The following is a 20,701-nucleotide window of genomic DNA, read 5'->3' as shown; positions in this document are numbered from 1 at the left end:
AGGGGTTGGACAGATTCCACCACTCTTCTAGCGGCAAGACAACCTTATTGTTTAACGCCTCACTCTTCTAGCTGCAGACAACCTTATTGTTTAATACCTCACTCTTCTAGCTGCAGACAACCTTATTGTTTAATACCTCACTCTTCTAGGGGCAGACAACCTTATTGTTTAATGCCTCATTTTTGATGAATTGAACAATGTGGACCCTGTTGTAAACAAGTGTAAGGCTTAATTGGGTCGTCCACTCACAGTTAACAGTCTTTGTATTGAGTTTGTGCTTGAAATGTACTGTAATTCTGCAAACTGTTAATAAAGATTTCAATCAATCAAAAAAACTCACTCTTCTAGGAGCAGACAACCTTATTGTTTAATGCCTCACTCTTCTAGGAGCAGACAACCTTATTGTTTAATGCCTCACTCTTCTAGGAGCAGACAACCTTATTGTTTAATGCCTCACTCTTCTAGGAGCAGACAACCTTATTGTTTAATGCCTCACTCTTCTAGGGGCAGACAACCTTATTGTTTAATGCCTCACTCTTCTAGGGGCAGACAACCTTATTGTTTAATGCCTCACTCTTCTAGGAGCAGACAACCTTATTGTTTAATGCCTCACTCTTCTAGGAGCAGACAACCTTATTGTTTAATGCCTCTTCTAGGAGCAGACAACCTTATTGTTTAATGCCTCACTCTTCTAGGAGCAGACAACCTTATTGTTTAATGCCTCTTCTAGGAGCAGACAACCTTATTGTTTAATGCCTCACTCTTCTAGGAGCAGACAACCTTATTGTTTAATGCCTCTTCCTCCGAACGTGTTAGGCTTAGCTATACCATTCATTAATGCATATAGCAGGGAGAATATAGACTATCTGCCGCACCTGCACTGCCAGCCCCATCTCCTCCTCTACCATGTCCCATATGTCTATCCTTCTTCCTTTAAACCCATCCTTATTCTCTCTCTCTCTCTCTCTCTCTCTCTCTCTCTCTCTCTCTCTCTCTCTGCTCTACCTCTTCACAGCTTCTCCCCTCTTCTCATGCATATAAGCTCCATACCTGCTGGGAAAGCGAGTGACAGTTGCTATAGGAATGCACACTAATTAAGCACCTTGAATGAGAATGAAGCCCCCCTCCCTTTCTTTCTTCTACAGGCGAACGACAAAGACAATAGCATATGGCCTGTAGGAGCTACTTTCCTTTCATTCTGCTCATCAGTAGCCAAGTTGTTGCAAAACTTCTGGGATAATTTCTTGCTTTGTGTGTGTGCGTGCGTGTACGTGTGCACATGGAGAAGTTAAAACTGTTGTCAAGACGTGGCGTGTGCGCCTCTTGATGTGATATTACAATGCATGAATCTTCATTAGTAGTTAATACCCTCCGCCGACCCACAGGCCAACCAAAAATTAATTTGGCTGTGTCGCACTTTCTGCTGAATCGTAGCTTTCGACTGCAGCACAGCAGTGCACTGCCAGTGCAGCCAGGGCACAGAGCACAGAACACAGCATCACAGCTGTCCCCGACGATGCCCTGTGACAAAACAGACCTGCTCTCCCTCTGGTCCTATAACTTGCGTGACACTCGGACAAGTCATTGAGTTAAAAAAATAAAACTGAAAAGGACAAACAAACAAACACAGCAGAGCCAGAGACCAATCGCACATCAAAAGATGCTGCGTGCTGCGGTAAACTGCAATGCATTCAAAACTAATGTGATAAAGAGCTGGGAATGCAAGACTGGAATCCACAGCCCCACAGGCAGGCACCAGGAACAGAGTGAGCCCACGGTGACCGAGAGCCAGTGGTGGACAATAACTTTGGCTACTTTCACTTTGATTCCACTACATTTCTAGGAAGGGAAAAAGTATTTCCACAGCACAACATAGGGACATTACAACATAGGGACATTGGGTCCGTGGAGAAGGGGGTCCCCACGGAATTCGGCGCGGGGGTCCCCGCATGCCGGTCACATTGATGCATGTGGTTTATTTGCCACATATGCCTGGTTGCTGGCGTCAAATTCCACATGGCTAGTATCTGTCGGTTATGTTGTGACTCTTCTTCATGGCGTGCAGACTATGGGATGTTATCCCCATAGGTTGTTGCTGGAGACAAGGCAGCCAATCAGCAATCAGAAGTACTCGTCAGTATGGTTGGACTTGGCAACCCACTCAGCAGTGAGACTAGGGTGACGTGTCGGTCTCAGGGTCGCAAGTTTTATACCTATTCATAGACCAGCCGCTTTGCAAGCAAGCAGCTGGTAAAAATAGCAGATCTACAAGCTTTTACTTATTTGTTTTTTGTTCTGTGCAGGCAAAGAACAGGACAACACCCTCTAGAGGAAGAAATCCTCCAAAGATGCTGGTGATGGATTGGATTGCATCTAATATTACAAGATGTCCCCTGTTCTGGAACCCACTAGGGAAAAGGAAGAGGGGCCGAACACCTTGTGGTATGACCTGGATGCAGATGTCAAGAGATGAGCCACACATGGGGACAGCTGGAAAAACTTGTGATGCCCGGAGAAGACTTGTTTGTGGCCTATATGCCCAAAGCTGGGCTATAGGCATACATACTGTAAGTAAGTAAGTAAGTAACATTTCTGGAAAATAGATTTGATATTTTGGGGTAAAATGTAAGGTAAAATGTAAACATTTTCATACAGCAATGCAATAGGAAATGCACTTTGTACTTACTTTGTAATTTTGCATACTTGAGTATTTTCAAAAGCATCTACTCTTTTGAATACTTAAGTAATATAATAAGTATTTTTAAAAGCAAGTGCTCCAGTAAACTAAGTAAACTAATCCTGGCTCCTCCATTTTAGATTGTATATTGTACATTCTCAGAGTTACGAGAACAAGAGGATACATTTACCCTCAGAGTTTTACTGCACAACCAGTGAAAGCAGTTAAACTAAACGGCGTCTACTGTTCTTCAAGCATGAGTGCATGAATCCAATCTGAAAACTTGACCTCTACTGGCACAGGTTAGCGGTTCCCCGCTATAGGCTGGCTACTGGCTACTGAAATATGTCAAGAGGGAGGTGATTTGTAGTCTGGCAGGGGTACTTTGAGCAGTATAATGATATTAAGAAATGATTTCCAAAATGCTATATCCATTATTTTTTACCTGATGTGCATTACTCATTCTGTCTGGGTAAAATTGTGTCAGCCTAGGAAATTGATGACTGTCTGCGTAATGTCTACTATCTTTTAAAACATATTGAAATTAGTTTTACTTTCGTGCCATCAATTTCATATGCTTGCTCTCGCACTATATTTTTTGTAGTTGGGAGATGGAGTGAAACTCTTCACACGCAGGAAGGCGTGCAGAGAGAACATATCTGCAAAATACAATGCAAGACAGTGTCAAGTGTGCACGCATGCACACAAACCCGTGCAAACGCAAATGCACCAGTGCACACACACAAAATCATGTTGTATACATGCTCGACAAAGCCGGATGCGCCACGGTAGACTTGAAACCTCAGACCACTGCTCCACCTGAGCACGCTCTTTGGAAGTGTTTATTGGAAGTTTGGAACAACAGAGACGAACTTTACTGACCTATTTAGCAGTGTTTATGGACCACAAGCAGGAAAAGAGGAGGTAAATACATCCAGGAAATTATGGATTTTGCCATGGCCCTTTGCAATGACATGCATATTGCCCTGAAGTGGCCATCACTGTGTTTCAGCATTTTCAGCTTAGTATATCTATACCTCCCTGTGCTGTAAGAGAGTGTCAGTCTAGTACCATACTGTGCTGAAGTGCAAATCTATACGTGCTCCAGCTTCCAACATCATATATCCTGTAGCCTCAGGCATCAGAGTCCTGAACAATGACCAAACTGCCAACGTCAACTATCTTTTAACCACCATTTATTCTGGGTCCCTGTACAGTCATACAGTAGGTGAACATTATGCAAAGATAGGTGAACCTTTGACGAAAATACTATAGCAGATCTACAACCTCAAAACGCACCACAATGACATTGTGGTGTACACAGACATTTAGAGGGGCAAAAAAAGGACACCTTGTACAGCGCATGGAACCGGCCGGTTGCCTTAATAGTGTGAGATTTATAGATTTTGGGGCATAAATAATATATTAGAAGCAGAAGTGGATTTTTTTTTCTTTCAAAAGGTTTCACTGCACATTGAGTATGTGTATACTTGAGACTTCTTGAATCTTTAATCTAATACGTGTAAGAAATGTGTAGTGACAAAGTGTAAGTGTGAGGTACTAGAGGCTCACATCTTACTTAAAAATAAATAAATACATCTGTGACAGAGAGATCAGTCCTAACCCGTTCATTGCTGTGTTTGGGGTGGTCCCTGGTGAAATGACTGCATCAGTCGTGCAATCCGACGCCATAGCCTTCTCCTCCCTATTGGCCCGACGCCTTATTCTGTTCAATTGGAAATCAGCTACTCCCTCATCGCATCGACGCTGGGTCGGAGATGTGATGGCACACCTAAAACTTGAAAAGCTCAAATATTCTACCAGGGGCTCCGCCCAGAAATTCTATAAGGTCTGGCAGCCATTTTTGGACTACTTTAAACAAAAATTCCCGGCTGAGGATGTTCAGGTGTAGGACTGCTGTCTAAAGGTTTAATTAGTGTGGTTGCCAAGTGACGATCTGTTTGAGAACATTGTAGTGTAATGCAATATGACATGACCTTGTTACTTTTAAATTATATTTTTGCCTTATTTTATTGTGTCTGTTTTGGTCCTGTATTTCAGTCTTTTTTTCCAATTTTTATTTACTTATTTTTCTTAATGTATTGTATGCTCATGTGTAGTCTAGTTGTGTATGTATGTATGTATGTATGTTGGTGTGTGTTGAAAAATCAATAAAAACAATGTAATAATATTTTTAAAACTGATCTGCACCAGTCTGAACAAAAAATAAAATAAAATAAAATAAAATAAAATAAATTATATATGTCTTTTCTTTTATTATAACAAAAAATATATATATTTTTTTTTCTTTGGGCAGTCTGCTATATGGCCTCTAATTAATGTTTACTTCATATTACTGCACTAAACATAAATGTAACACATTTCCAGATCCCAAATTAATTTAATTTCACTTCTCAGGTGTGTTCTGCTACTTAATCAATTTCAGCATCACTGGATTGAGCTTTTCTGTTTTAAACCAGGGCTATGACTATAATTAAATATTTAATTTCCCCACTGTCACCATTTCATCAGTTCGTGTACAGTTGTGGTGTGAAGCCATTAACTTCAGTTAGGGTTGAACAATACTTTTTTACAGTTGTAGTCTACACCTTACCTTACTACACCTTTTACTGAAATTTCTGCTTCAAACACAGACTGGAGCTTGAAGGCGGTCCCATCCCAAAACATTAATTATACGCACCTGACCAGCACAAATTATAGTTGGTTCAGGGCAATTTGTGCTGAACCCTTTTTGATGCATGTTAATCTCCATTGGTAAAGCAACGAGACAGAAATCATCAAGAATTCAAAACGAGAGTCTAGGCTGAGATAACGTCATAACAAAAATGTAATTACATTCACTTCTTTTGTGACACATATCACTTGTGTGTAATGGAGCAATTACAACAGATTGCTATTAAATCTCTTTTTCAAATTGCAAGAAATGAGCGAGCGTGACTTTAAGTCTTATTATTTAAGTGCAACAGATTAATTATGTTATATTACATTAATCATACAATGGTGCAGCTTTTCTAAGGTCTGGAAAGTCTCTCTCTCTCTCTCTCTCTCTCTCTCTCTCTCTCTCTCTCTCTCTCTCTCTCTCTCTCTCTTCTGTGTGTATGCATTTATGTGTTAGGTGTTCTCTTTTAGTAGGGAAGCACACTGAGATTGCTTTATATGATATGTGCTATATAAATTAAATTGACTAGACTTGACTTGACCAGCCAAAATAAACTGTAATAATAACCTTTATCTGTAGTACTTTTACAACAGAATTTTATGAGCAAATGAATTCATAAAGCCATAAAGACAAACAATAAAAATGCCAGGCATGAATCAACAACAGGGTACAGTAGTACTAGAAGCACAGACCAGGCAAATGCAAAAATAATGAAAAAAGTGTTAACTCAATGCAAAAAAAATTAAACTTGCTCTCTCTCTCTTTGTGTGTAGAGATACTTCGCAATGGAAACTTGCTACTGTATATTGACTCTCAGATTACATCACCATGGTAACAGGCCAGAGGGAGGTCGAGGGTACCTACTGTAGCGTCAAGGCGCTCAGATGATATACAGTACAGCATATACATGAGGTAGCCTATATCAGAATATATACTGTAAAAGGAACAAATGCACCCAGTGGACTGCCGCAAATGAGACCAAGCACACTGGACAAGGGGTGGGGGTGGAGGGGGGTGCAATTGGCTGACATTTAAGTGGATACGAGTTTCAGTGTAGCAAATGATTGCAAAGTTAATGACCAGTGTTTTCCTCACAGTCAACCACTCCCTGGGGAACAGAGATCACTCTGACACGCTAAACCACTGCCTGTTGGGAGGAGTACTTTTCACAGCTGAATGTGTGTATGTAGTGAATATTGAGCTGTTAAAGATATATAAAAAAGGGGTGGAAAGACAGAGGCTAAAGCATACACTGCTCCGTCAACCATGAATGTGGCGCCGATACAACAGGAGCTAGGGTGGAATGTTCGCACGCACTGGCATGGCCAGACTAGTGCGTGATATTAGTCTAGATATTAGTCTGGAATTTATTTCCAAGGGGGGAGTTAAAAACATATTCCTACGTCACAGCAAAAAAGTCTCACTTTGAATATGGCTCTGACTGGTCACCCAGGCCACAACTCTGGGGTGAGCGAAATGTAATTCAAACTGAGGAGTGCCACACACACACATAGCATATACTGTAGGTGCACAGCAGATCCCAAGCCAAGTAGATGATGGACCCCTTTCTCTCCTTTATTACGGAAAGGTCACACTTCGACCGATTGTATTCTCGAGCGCCTTGAACACCCTACCAATCAGTTTGAGGAAATGTACTTTCCTCGCATTGTTTTGCCATTTAAACTCTTTGTATGTAGTTGACTGGAGTTCCACAAGGTACGCTAGTATTTCCATCTACACTAAATTCCCTGGCTGAAAATACCTGCTTGTACTGTAGATCTGCTATTTTTGCCAAAGGTTTGCCCCAGAATAGCTCAGAAAACACAGCTTAACCATCTGGCCACGAATGCTTTTGAGATTTTCAAGTGGGCTACCCCCCCCCCCCCCCCCCCCCCTGGCTCCCACTCCCCTCGATACACACCTCATCCTCCTCCACTGGGCCTTTTTGCAGTTCAATAACTGGGTTAAGAGCTGTGCGCTTACCTTTCTCACAAGTGGCTCCGCCATAGCTGGGCAGACACAGACACACAAAGGAGCTGATCTCATCAATGCAGGTGCCCCCGTTCTGGCATGGGTTAGACTGACAGTCGTCAATGTCTGTAGAGGGAGGGAGGGGGGAGGTGAATAAGAGAGCATGGAGAGGTCAGACACATGCAGTATTGACATGCTAACTGCATCATTTAAATTGAAGCGAAATTATTTTGAAATCTACCTGCCACGGCTACACAATGGCAGACAGTTAGCAACCCCAACAAAGAGCTATACCATTTATTTGAATGATCAGAGGGATTCTGTGCAAGATATAATTAAAGGACAATTGATTGGGCGTCATCAAAAGTGCTTTAGTAGGCACTGAAGCACATGATACCAATTACAATATGTCCAGAGGATAGGCTTCTATTCTGCTCTCAGACACAAAGAGAGAGAGAGAGAGAGAGAGAGACACACCAAGTGACCTGTATGGAGAGAGTGAAAAGGAAGTTGGAAATGTTCCAAACTGAGAAGAATTAAGCACACCCACACCAACCCATTCTCTACTCTTTCTACAGCAGGTACTCAAACGTGCCTAAAGCCAAACCCATCGTAGATTGGCTATTTTCAATGCAAGACGCTGATGAATAAGTTAAAATCAGGCATTAGTGACCCGGCACGCATGCGCGCACACGCACACGCACACGCACACACGCACACACACACACACACACACACACACACACACACACACACACACACACACACTTTGCAGAGGCGTCAGAGGGACGGCTGAAAAACTGTAATCGTATATTTCTCTGGCTGATCTGGGCCTGAGGGCAAAATCATTAAAACTGCAGCTGGTATCTCACAATCCTCTGCCCTCAGCCCCTCACAACATCTGAGTGAGTCCCTACGGTCTGCCGAGAAGTCAGGAGAGAGAGAGAGAGAGAGAGAGAGGGGTCAGGAGAGAGAGAGAGAGAGAGAGAGAGAGAGGGAGCGTGGGGTCAGGAGAGAGAGAGAGAGAGAGAGAGAGAGAGAGAGAGAGAGAGAGAGAGAGAGAGAGAGGGGTCAGGAGAGAGAGAGAGAGAGAGAGAGAGAGGGTGGGGGTGGTAAGCAGGTGCACAGGAAGAAATTATGGCAGGAGAGACAAGGTGCAAGAAAAGGCCTGAGGAAAAAGAGAGACTGATGCTAAAGATCATTTAGTATAGTGGTTCTCAAACTAGTTTATTTTTGAGCGGTGCCTAACCGCTCCAACCACCAGCTATGTCGGTCTGTCCGTCCCCGTGTATGTCTGTTTCAGCACGGACAGCTGCAGTAGCACTATGTGTCCTGGGGTAGCACTGTTGGGTGAACAGTACAGTGCAGAGTAGTACTGCAAAGGGTACAGTACAGAGTACATAAAAGAGTAGTACAGCACAGACTAATACAGCACAGACTAATACAATACACAGTAGTATAGTATAGTAATAGCATGAGTACAGTACAGTACAGTACAGTACAGTACAGTACAGTACAGTACAGTACAGTACAGTACAGTACAGTACAGTACAGTACAGTACGAGTAATACAGGAGTTCAGTACAGTTACTATATAACAATAACAGTATAGTTGCACCGCTCAGTTCACACAGGTGTGAATTTTATTCATGTATTAGCTCTGGAACGCTAGAATATTTGGAACAATCCTCGAGGACTACCCCACAACATCATACTGTCTGGGTGGAACTTGGACGTCCAAAGGATTTGTTTTTATGTCCGGATGCCCCGTCCAGGACAGGCTTCAGACACGCCTCCTCAGGAGACTTGGATCAGATCTGAACCCATTTCATTTGGTGTTGTGACCGCATGCCCTTGCTGACGTCGACCCCAGGCAGAGTTCGAACCCACAACCTTCCACATGAAAGGCATATGTCTACACTACAGACTAGACTAGGGCAGCCCTCAACATGTGTCCAAAACCTTTCCTTTATTGATTATTATTAAAAGTCTCATCATCATTATCATTTTTCGACCACGGTCGAGATCATGGATTTCACAACGCCACGCCAGACTTTCCGGTCCTTCATTGCCATCCCCAGTTCCTGCTTACTGATGCATGTGTCCCTAGCGATGACATCAGGGAACAACAGTTTTCTACCTCTGGTCTGCTTTGAGGCAGGACTCCAGAGAAGAAGGAAAGATATAACCGCAGTGGCCGGAAAACTGTGTTCTTCTGGATCGGACTAGTGAAGAAACACGGGGATGGTTGCCGTATATAGAGGGTATGCGCGTAACATCATCGTACCTGGAAGTTATGCGGGAACACCCACTGAGTGGCAAAAACTTCCAAACTCCAACACTCCATGCTGCTCAATGTTTTGCCACTCAGTCTAGATGAGGGGGGTGTGTCCTGATGGGAAAATCATGCCTGTGCATACTCTCTATTAGATTAGTCGATGGGTGGCTCTTCCAAGACAGATTTTGCGCTCTCATTAGAAGGCGGTGTAAGTGCCATCCAACCGTTTCTCTAATTTCTTTGAAAGTGTCCATGTCTCTGAGCCATAGAGTAGAATCGGCTCAACGGTCGTCCTAAATATTTTTACTTTTAAAATCTTACTAAGCTGGGATGACCAGATCTTATGCATGTCATTGCAGGCTGACCAGGCCATTCCGTTCCTAGTTTGAAAGTCCTTTTGGGAAGAAGATATATATGAACCCAAATACTTGTAGTCATCAAGCTGTATCAGAGGAGTGTTGTTAATTGTTTTTATAATGTGGCTATTGTTGGATTTGCATATATTTACGTATAGTTTTCGTCGTGTTGAGATAACTCAACTCAACTTTATTTATATAGCACATTTTACATGACCAGGTCAACCAAAGTGCTGTACAGGTTCAGACATAAACAAGCATTTAAAACATGAAAACAAACAGGCCTTTAGAAGAAATGAAAGCAAAAATATAAAATATAAGCAGACAATACAAAGGAGCAAACAAAGCAGACTATTGCACTAGTGAAGGGGGCTATACTTCAAATGTCAGGGAAAAATCCAGGGAAAAGAAGTGGGTTTTAAGCAAAGATTTAAAAGTTATGATGGACTGGGCAGGTCTGATGTGAAAAGGCAAAGTGTTCCAGAGCCTGGGGGCAGCCGCCGCGAAGGCTCCATCACCCTTGGATCTTTTATTGGAGATGAAGACCAACACAGTTGGAGGCCTGCTCAAGAGACTGAAGGAGAGCCTGAGCGTATTCTAATGACTGACTGATAAGCGCGATGTCATCAGCGAAGTCAGTGTCGGTTACTGTAGGTATTTAGCAGGATGACGAGAGCTTCTCCTACAATGCATTGTGAACTTGTACATCTGCTATTTTCTTTACTTTTGTGATATACTCTTGTATGATAGGGCATTCATTTACAAAAATGAAATATGGAGATACCGACATCGATGATATAAGAAGGCATACTACAGTAATTTCTATTCTATTTAAAATGTTGTAATTAATATTTTACATTAAAGCTACGCCTTTTAGTGTAAAAGACTATGCATAGCAGCCACATTGGAAACTTCCTAACAAGTGTTACCGTGTTACCAATGATGCTAATTAAGGCTCTGTAGGTTCTGGTCAAACAGAGTCTATAGGGTGCCGATATTGCTTGACAGCTGATGCTCAGGCTCGGGCTGGATGTTATCAAAAACTGAATTAGACGCGGAGTCAGAGTGACACACCACCTCTCTTTCAGTCAGTCTTTTTCTCTTTCATCTGTCAAGACTGCAAGCCAGTAGATTAATGTGCTACCTGTAACAGCTGTTACAAAAAAAGAATAACACTTGGCGTGGCGCCTAAAACCAACAAGCATCTGGCCAGACTTAATAGAGCCACACTCTGGCAATTAGCTGTTATAAAAGGACCCGACACCTGTGTAATACTAAGGAAAATAACCAACACTTGTATTGTTCTTTGCAGACATACAATGCACTATAGTTCAGAGTTAAGCTTCTTACACGCTGGGAGCATGACAACAGCACGGTGGCGCAGTGGTTAGCAGTAGCACCACTCACAGGTGGGTTTCCTAACACAACAAAAGACATGCATGCCTTGTACACACTCCTGCCAATGCACTTGACCACGGTGACGGCATTACACATTGTCCCCGAGTGCTGCACGGTGGCTGCTCACCGCTCCGAGGTAGTTAGGACACTACCTCAAGCGGATAATAAAAGAGCGTGAAAATGCTCTGTCTATTTGTTTGAATAAACAATACGAAGATGCGTTGGCAAACTATTCATTTGGTGATACCTCAGGTTGATGCTTTTAATTATATATATGTTTTAACTTTTAATGCTTTCTATTCCTGATTTAGTCGTTATTGCAATTAATTCCCATTGGCTCAACTTTCAGTGAGGTAACAACTATACTTTGTCGAAAATAGCCGAATGTTTGCCTATTTTCTGCGAATATCCGCCTATTATGGCACGCCTAGAAAAGGGACGCTACGGTTCACGTGGTGAAATAAGCATTCTCTGTTACGCTAATGACGAAGCAGACTAGCGAGGCCATATGGCTGGGCTGAGCACATTGTTCCTCAGGGTCTAACACCATCTACCTTCCTGTCAGTGCTCCTCTGACAGTGACGAGAGTGCCAGCACACAGCAGGCCTGTCCACTCACTGTCCACGCCATGACTGCTCTGCCCAGCTGGCGAACTGAAAGGGTGGTCCAACTGAAGCAGGTGGCAGGGTGTGTGTGTGCGTGTGCGTGCGTGCGTGCCGTGCGTGCGTGCCGTGCGTGCCGTGCGTGCGTGTATGTTTAATGAAGTTGAGCATTTGTGTGTTTGTCTGTCCATCCTTCTCTGGCGTGCTACCCAAGACAACACAAGAAGGCCCGGGCACCATGGTGTCCATGATGGAGCCAGTGGGTGCAATGCTTATCTGTTGGCATGGAATGCAGATAACCATGATGGGCCATACGGGTAACTGTGGGATGCAGCAAGCTGGCTGCCTGGTGATGCTGCTGTTATCTGTTCATGCCAAAGCAATTAATTCCAAACTTAATGGAAGAGATATGTAATAAGTTATGACATTGATAAAAACTCATGACAGCATTAACAAACAATACCAAATCGTTAGTTTTGCTTCACTGACAACATTAAAATGATGTTGTTTGGAATTGGGCAGGGGTAGAGTACTTATCCCTCCTAGCGTCCTCCATTACATTTTTTCTTTATTTTTTACTTACTTTATAAGTCCCTTATCCATGTTTCTATGAGGACAAAGGAAGAGTTCTAGTTAAGAAACGATATGCAGCATTTATAAAGTGAAATGTACCGTTACACAATGATTGATAGAACCATTTTGTTTTTAATGTTTAAGTGGTGGAAGATTAACATAATTAATCCTCTAAATGTAAAGTGATTTTTGAGTGATGAACGCTTTCCCCAGGAGTTCTAGTATTTTAGAGTAGAACTTTTCAGGAGGTGGGACATGTGTATGATGGATGTGAAGCCAGAGAGAGAGAGAGAGAGAGAGAGATTTGAGAGAGTGCAGAAAGAGAGGAGCTGAGGCAATGTCTGTTGATGGAAAATCTGGAGGCCCATATGGCAGGTGTGGAAAAAAAAGAATGAATAATTGAGGACTAAGGACTAAGAAGAAAGGAGAGAGAGAGAGAGAGAGAGAGAGAGAGAGAGAGAGAGAAAGAGAGAGATGGGGAGAACAAGAAAAAGGGACAGAATTAGAGGATCCTCCTTGGATGGCTATCATCTTGAGAGCCCTTCTCTCACTGTGTACTATATAGAACAGAGCTTCATCAACCCCTACTACCCTCCCCACCCCTCAAATGGAGCTTGTAGATCTGCTATTTCCGGTTCACGACACTGATGCGCAACAAAGTATAAATCAGCCTTTTTTTGTCCGGCTCTGGAGGATCTTTTTCCTGCAACACCACAGTGAGATTTATGCCTTCAATTCCATCGGCGGCTGCATGGGGCGCATTTGTGAACGTTGAGGCCAAATAAAAAGTAAACAGCTTTCTCCTCTTTATAAATGAGATCTCAAACGCAATCAACAGTTTCATGGCGAGGAATCCTTCTGGGTGTCGCCGTCAAGGGAGAGAGAGAAACAGAGTGTGAGACAGTCTACTCAGTGGAAGGCAATAAAAGGTATGGAGGACACAGTATAAATAAAGTGACATGGCTGCTTTTTATGTGGCGTGCCACTTAAACTATCCATACCCAGGGATGCTCACTCACAGCCAAACTATTTCGTAGACTTGAGACTGCAACAGGTCCAAGCCTGAGAAAAGTTTAAAAAAAATCAATCACCTTCAATCAATTTCAAATCAATATACGGGTACAACACACTGAGGAGAAAAGACATCCACATATAGTAACTGTAAAGTCCGTATCTGCTGACTGGGTAAATTCTATCACTATAGCACGCCAGGGGCGTATGCACACCTGGTCCTACCTGGGCCTGGGCCTAGGTATTTCTGAACTCGGCCCAGGCGAAAAATAGTGGGTGCGTGTATTGTGTTTTATCAACTGGCTGTGAGCACTGAGCAGCGGAGCGGAGACTGTCAAGACACTGTGGTGGGCACGTTCGGGAAATACCGCACCGGAGCGCACTCGCCTTAGTTTGCATTGCACAGTGCACTCAGTGTGCTATTGCCAGGAGGTGGGCCGTGTCACTGTGTGTGTGTGTGTGTGTGTGTGTGTGTGTGTGTGTGTGTGTGTGTGTGTGTGTGTGTGTGTAGGGAGGGAATAGGATTGGCTCATTTGGGTGTCAATCAAACAAACAGGCACGCTAGTTTACTGTAGTTAACGCCCACCGAAACAAAACAACACAAGTTCACAACAAACACAGCACAAGTTAACGTTAGCGAAAATTGTGGAGAAACATGGAGGAGAAACTAAGAACACGGCAAAGAAAAGGGAATGCAGTTACAACAACAAGGACTGGGAAAGTATTTATCTGTGAGTGAAGCCAGTGCAAGACACAACAAACAACGTGCTGCTGCTCAAAAGGAGGCTGCATGCCTTCACTGTGTGTTGTCCATCGTATGGAACCAAAACATGATTCCAACACAGATAAGGTAACAGCAGCTGAAATAACTAGTGTTTATACCACATCACATTGGTTCCTTATTGGTTGTAATTAATTTATTCACAATCAAATTAAAGCCTCTTGGTTGGTTGGTTGGTTGGTTGGTTGTATTGGTTGGTGTGTTGTGCAGTTGTATTGGTTGGTGTGTTGTCCAGTAAATAGCTCATTTAAATGCAGTTCTGACACGTGACATTTTTAGGAAATTGAAGGAAAAAATGCATATTCATTAATTAAAAAAGGACTATCTTCCCAGGCAGATATTCCCAGGCCAAGGTAATAATGAAATCCTGCATACGCCACTGTAGCACGCTGCGGTATGTGCTACTGTGGTGTGCTAATGCTAACGTAATATAACTGATGAGACCCTTCTGTAATTAAAGCTTCTGCATTTGACACAAGTCTAGTATAGACACATCATGTAGCCCAGCTGCACTGCTGCAGCTTGCCTTGCGTTCCTTATAACTTTGCACTGTTGAACCCGCTATCTGTCTCTGCTGGCGTTCTGTCTGGTGATGTGCCCTGATCCCATAGACATAAATAGACATACGCCTCATTGGCCTCTGGGGCTGTACATCAATGTCACCATCATATTAATAATCCAGATCAGACATAACTTGTCATAACAGTGCAAGAAATATTACTGAGTTGTTGTATAGAAGTACCGAAATTGAGCCTAAAACTTTTCTCTGTTTTATAACCATTATTGTTAGGCCTATACTCTAGCCTCGATAGCCAGGCTTTCATTTCGTCTGCGCGAAAAATGAAAGCCTGGATTTACGCATAGGCTGCACTGGCCTAAAAGTGGGAGTCAACCCTTCCGCGTAGGCGTCGCTCCAAATTATATGACGTCAGGGCTCTGAGCGGTGTGCACCCCTCAGGGCTCTGAGCGGTGTGCACCCCTCAGGGCTCTGAGCGGTGTGCACCCCTCAGGGCTCTGAGCGGTGTGCACCCCTCAGGGCTCTGAGCGGTGTGCACCCCTCAAAATAACACAGTGAGGAAATCACTACCAGTGGAACTTCAAACGAGGCTATGCGAGGAAAATGAGGAGAATGGCTGAAGAACCCACCACACCGTCTAAGAAAACAATCAATGTGTGCCGACTCTGTGGAAATAACTTTGACAGTCCGTTAGAATGGTATACTCCAAAAGAAAAATGCAATAAATATATTGTTAAAAAAAATAAAGAATGGCAACCAGTGGTTTCTGCTTCTGGTCGACACAATAACAGTGCTGTACTGGGGGGGGGGAGGAGAGACCGGGGCTGACGGACAGATCGGTGAACCAATCAGGGTGTGCGCAAATCTGAGCCGCGACCCTCCCATCTAGGCCAGAAAGGTCTAGCGTTAGCTCAGGCTAGGCCTACTCTACTAAAGATAAGATGCTTTGGTATGAAAACCAACATTTTTAATGTAACAGAAGTATTCTGTAATCTGTATGTCAATCATCACATACATGTCTGACATTTGTAACAAACCAACCTGCATGCCATGAATATTGATTGAGAATTCAGCGTGTTATGATGATTTCACACAACTGCTTATAAACAAGTTTGGGAGCTTTATAGTTTACTTGGCTTTTGCTGGCATTGACTAAAAAATCACACCCGTGTGAAGTGAGGGGCACTCTTACATACTGTAACTATACATCATCATCATACATCATCTCTTTCCGGCCAATCACAATTTGCGTCCTCACTTTTGTCTTCAATGTTTATGTTTAATCAAACACTCAAAACTAGTCATAGGTGGTGGTAGCAAAACAAAACTACCCTCAAAGTTGGACATAGGAGGGGCTTGCACCCCTCAAAGACACCCACAATTCCCCACAACAGGATGGTGGGAGCTTTATTTTGAAATGTCATCCTGCTTGTATGCATTATAATATGGGGCTTGAATACATACAAAAAAATCAAAACACTACCAACATCTGTTGAAAGGGTCAGCACAGCGATGGCCTTTCGCCTAGCATGCTAATGAATGTGTGAGGTTGGCAGCAGCATTGACATTCTGTACTGCAACTAACAATATTTCATAGTTCTATATAATTGTTTTGGAAAATGTGTGTGCTGTTTCAGAGTAATGTGTTCCATTAAATTAAACAAGTAAGTGGGCCTGTCAGGGAGGAGGTGAAGAGCAGGGATACAGACAAAAAGACGGTATACAGACATAAAGGACAAAGGAGCCATAAAGAGAATGACAAGAATGAAAGATAGGAGAAATGCTGCAACTACACAGAAAGGGGAATAATTAGTTACAGAGGCAGACAGAGGACAGGATGGTGACTTAATCAGCAGAAATGCCCAGAAATGCTTTGGCCGTGTCTCGTGACCCCCGCCCCGCCCCCCCCCCCTCCCCACCCCCAATACAAATTGACCGCTACAATAACCATAATAATAGTGAAAATACATACTGTGACAATACTGAAACCAGATATAATCATTAAGGAAAGTTTATGCATGTACTATGTGTACTATGTAAACTCTTCGTTTCTCTTTTCCAACCATTCAGTTGCTTTTTTCTTTCTTTTTTAAATAATGTGGGGACCCCTCAAAATAATTTGGCGACAATTCAGGGGTTGAGAACCCCTGAATGAATGGGGTTGAGAACCCCTGAATGAATGGGAAAACCTCAAAGCTTAGTCGCCATGGATGTTGTTCCTGTAACATTTTGCTTATGTCATCCGTGGGGAGTATTGTCGTAGGTAGCAAAGCGGTGATGTTGTTTGTAGACTGGCAAGATGTTACAAGGCAGAGCAGATGGAACTGCTGTCGTGACAGAGGCTCTCTCTCTTGACTTTGTGGATGACTGATTCATCCTGTGTGTATCGACTACAACAGGTGCATGCAGTCACACCCAGCTCGGTCCAATTAGTTTGGATTCAGGCCAGGTGTGACTGCATAAATCAGCCATCACCCACACCACGGTAGGATTGTGCACGCATGCACTCTCTCTCTCTCTTACACAACAACTCATGCACACAAACACAAACACCCACACATATACAGCAGGCTGGCAAGTGATCACAGGCACAGAGTGTGTCACGTGATCTGCACCGAATCCCCGTCACAGTGCTTCGACGCCCAGCAGTTTGTCAAGCAGTGCAGACTGCAGAGACTTCTCTGCAGCCATCCACATCATAGCACATGCAGGGCCTGATCAATTACACACAGTTAATGACAACCAGTCTTCACTTATCATGTCATGGCGGTTGGGGTAATACATCAGCAAGCCAATGCACATTCATGCAAGCAAAGATGTGCTAGAACACACACACACACACACACACACACACACACACACACACACACACACACACACACACACACACACACACACACACACACACACACACACACACACACACACAGTGGGTGGCTGTCTGGGCTCCTATCAATCGGCACTGCATGGTGACAGATGGTCTCCTTTCCTCCTAATTGCCTCCCAAATATGGCTGAAACTATATAGAAACAAATTGACATGACACACTGATAAAATGGGGCCTTTGGAATGGAAATGTTCTCCCCATGAAGGTTTTTTTCAGCGAGGTACGTTACTTGTCATTGTGTCAGACCTCAAATGATTGACTTCCATTAGGTTGCTAAGAAGCGCTGACATTTCCCTGCCCTCCAACAAAGATGGATACCTTTCTATTGAACCACTGCTTGTCTGAACTATGTGCTCACTGCTCACTCAATACACCTGGTTGACTGTCCGTGGCTCTGATTTGATTTAGTGTGTGTTTTTTTGTGTGTGCATGCACCGGTGTCTGTATTAGACAGAGAGGGTTACATGAAAATTTGTCAATAACACAATAAAGTGTATGTTTTTGATTACTTGATTTCCTTCCTTACTTACTTTGATGAGTATTAAATATGCTGTACATGTGTGTGTATACAATAAATGAGTATTAAATATGCTGTACATGTGTGTGTATACAATAAATGAGTATTAAATATGCTGTACATGTGTGTGTATACAATAAATGAGTATTAAATATGCTGTACATGTGTGTGTATACAATAAATGAGTATTAAATATGCTGTACATGTGTGTGTATACAATAAATGAGTATTAAATATGCTGTACATGTGTGTGTATACAATAAATGAGTATTAAATATGCTGTACATGTGTGTGTATACAATAAATGAGTATTAAATATGCTGTACATGTGTGTGTATACAATAAATGAGTATTAAATATGCTGTACATGTGTGTGTATACAATAAATGAGTATTAAATATGCTGTACATGTGTGTGTATACAATAAAGTATTAAATATGCTGTACATGTGTGTGTACACAAAGTCCTGAGTTTACTGTGTAACAATGGACCCTTACGGCAGATTTTACAATGCATATATGTATGTTGTTATGGCATGTTTTGTATGTGGACTGTATGTGGACTGTGTGTGTGTGTGTGTGTGTGTGTGTGTGTGTGTGTGTGTGCAGAGCCCTCGGCTGCCAGACATGTGAGGGTTTGAGTCGATTTCAAAGGGATCCCAGATCATCCCAGTGATCAACAGGGAACACAGAGAACAAACAGACAAGTATAAAGCGTGCTGTTACAGCCACGGGCTATATACGCTTGTCTCCAGAGAAGTCATTGCTCGACTGATCAACCTACACAGTCAAATCTGTGCAATGGTAAAGTGTGTGATCGCACTGATGTAGTCTTATAGTGCCTTGTGAACCCCCTCTAATGAAGTCAATTCATTTAGTTATAAGATCCAATATGGGTTCCCGAATTGATTTGGTTAAGACCAGATACTGTACAGTATACTGCAGTGTAGATACCGTACATGGCAGGTGTTTGTGAACAGTCAGCGTGAATCACAGACAGTGTATTGGGAGCCTCACACAGTACGTCCAAACCCATCAGGGCTCACTGGCTTTTTCACGGGTTGGGCAACAAATCCAGCCTGAACGCTCAGTTCCAGAAGATCACAGTGTAGCATGAAATAATTCCACGATGGGGAGTTTAGCATTCATTCTTGTGTGCAGTTCTGCGTGTATATGAGCAGCATGCGTATGTGTGCGAGAATGTGTGTGACTGTGTGTGACTGTGTGTGTGTGTGTGTGTGTGTGTGTGTGTGTGTGCATGTGCGTGTGTGTGCTTATCATTCAGACAGACAGGCCCGGGCTGTTGTTGACAGGCTGCTGCAACACACACAGCAGCAGCCCGGAAAATGTAATGAGGAAAAATGTCACAACATCTCATGTCTCTGCTAGCCCTCCGTTCTGACAGCCTCACTCCTCTCACAGTATGAGTCTCTGTGTGTGTGCGTGTGTGTGTGTGTGTGTGTGTGTGTGTGTGTGTGTGTGTGTGTGTGTGTGTGTGTAAAGCTCGATTACTTCGCGTGGCCGAAACGTCTGCCAAAATTTGCAGATCTATAAGCTCACAATGTGTCACGATTGCAAGCCGCCGCAAGCTTGGAGAGCTTATTTTTGCTGTGTGTGCGTGTGCGTGCGTGTGCGTGCGTGTGCGTGAGTCGTCTCTGTTCACTGACTTCATCTCTGCTTTATATTTGGACTGGAAGAGGGGAGGGGGCAGAAGCCAGGGGAAAGAAGAGTGATTTCATGTTTGCTCCTATCTATGTGTGGAAGAGGCAGGGGGGTGGGTGGGGGGCGGTTTAGGGTACACAGAGAGACAGAAATAACAAAGTACACACTGAGGTATCAACAAAGAGACTGACGTTGTTTTCCTTCAGTTGCATTTCTCTTGCATTTCCTAACTACTTTAACAATGTCATTTATTATACATTAATTATTCATTTCTAATAAAAGTAATAATGTCGTGTTACTGTCTTTGCCAAGACTGCATTGCCAAGAGAAAGAGAGAGAGTTTCTGAAAGAAATCCAGTATTTGAAATTACTGCAATAATAATACCCAATTTGTAGTCTGTTATATTACTTAATAATGCGCTACCTAGAAAGTAGTATATGTCTGAGAGAGACAGGGCTGGTAGCTGAGGTTTTAATTTAAACACTAATTCCCTTTTTTCTTCTTTCCCTTCTCGTTGTCCTCTGCCAACTGAATCGTGCCATATCCTTCCTTCACTGGCAAGTCATGCTTCTTTTTCATTAAGTCCCTTCTTCTTTGTCTCTTCACCTTCCTCTCCCTTCCTCTGGTTATCGCTAAATGGCTATAGTTTATTCTCCTTAACCCCCGTCCTTCCAGGCTAATTTCCTTGGGCTCCTGCGGTCTTAGAGGTGTCCTCTGAGGGGCCCTCTGTGCTTGCAGCGGTGTCCCACTGGGACCAAGTGGATTTAGGTCCAGTCCCTGAACAGCTTTATC

The 20,701-nt window shown here is 43.1% G+C and overlaps 1 protein-coding gene across 1 annotated transcript in view; it reads right to left on the bottom strand.

Annotated features, from left to right (window-relative positions):
• ncanb (neurocan b) overlaps positions 1-20,701 on the bottom strand; it is a 133,576-nt gene that overhangs the window by 30,994 nt on the left and 81,881 nt on the right. The window contains exon 10 of the mRNA XM_080770516.1: positions 7,341-7,454. Within this exon, the coding sequence (XP_080626642.1) occupies positions 7,341-7,454 (114 nt within the window). The remainder of the gene's footprint in view (positions 1-7,340; positions 7,455-20,701) is intronic.

Source organism: Protomyctophum bolini (assembly GCF_963924005.1).
Source record: "Protomyctophum bolini genome assembly, chromosome: 8".
In the NCBI taxonomy this organism is placed as follows: domain Eukaryota; kingdom Metazoa; phylum Chordata; class Actinopteri; order Myctophiformes; family Myctophidae; genus Protomyctophum; species Protomyctophum bolini.
This window is presented reverse-complemented; position numbering and strand designations above follow the sequence as displayed.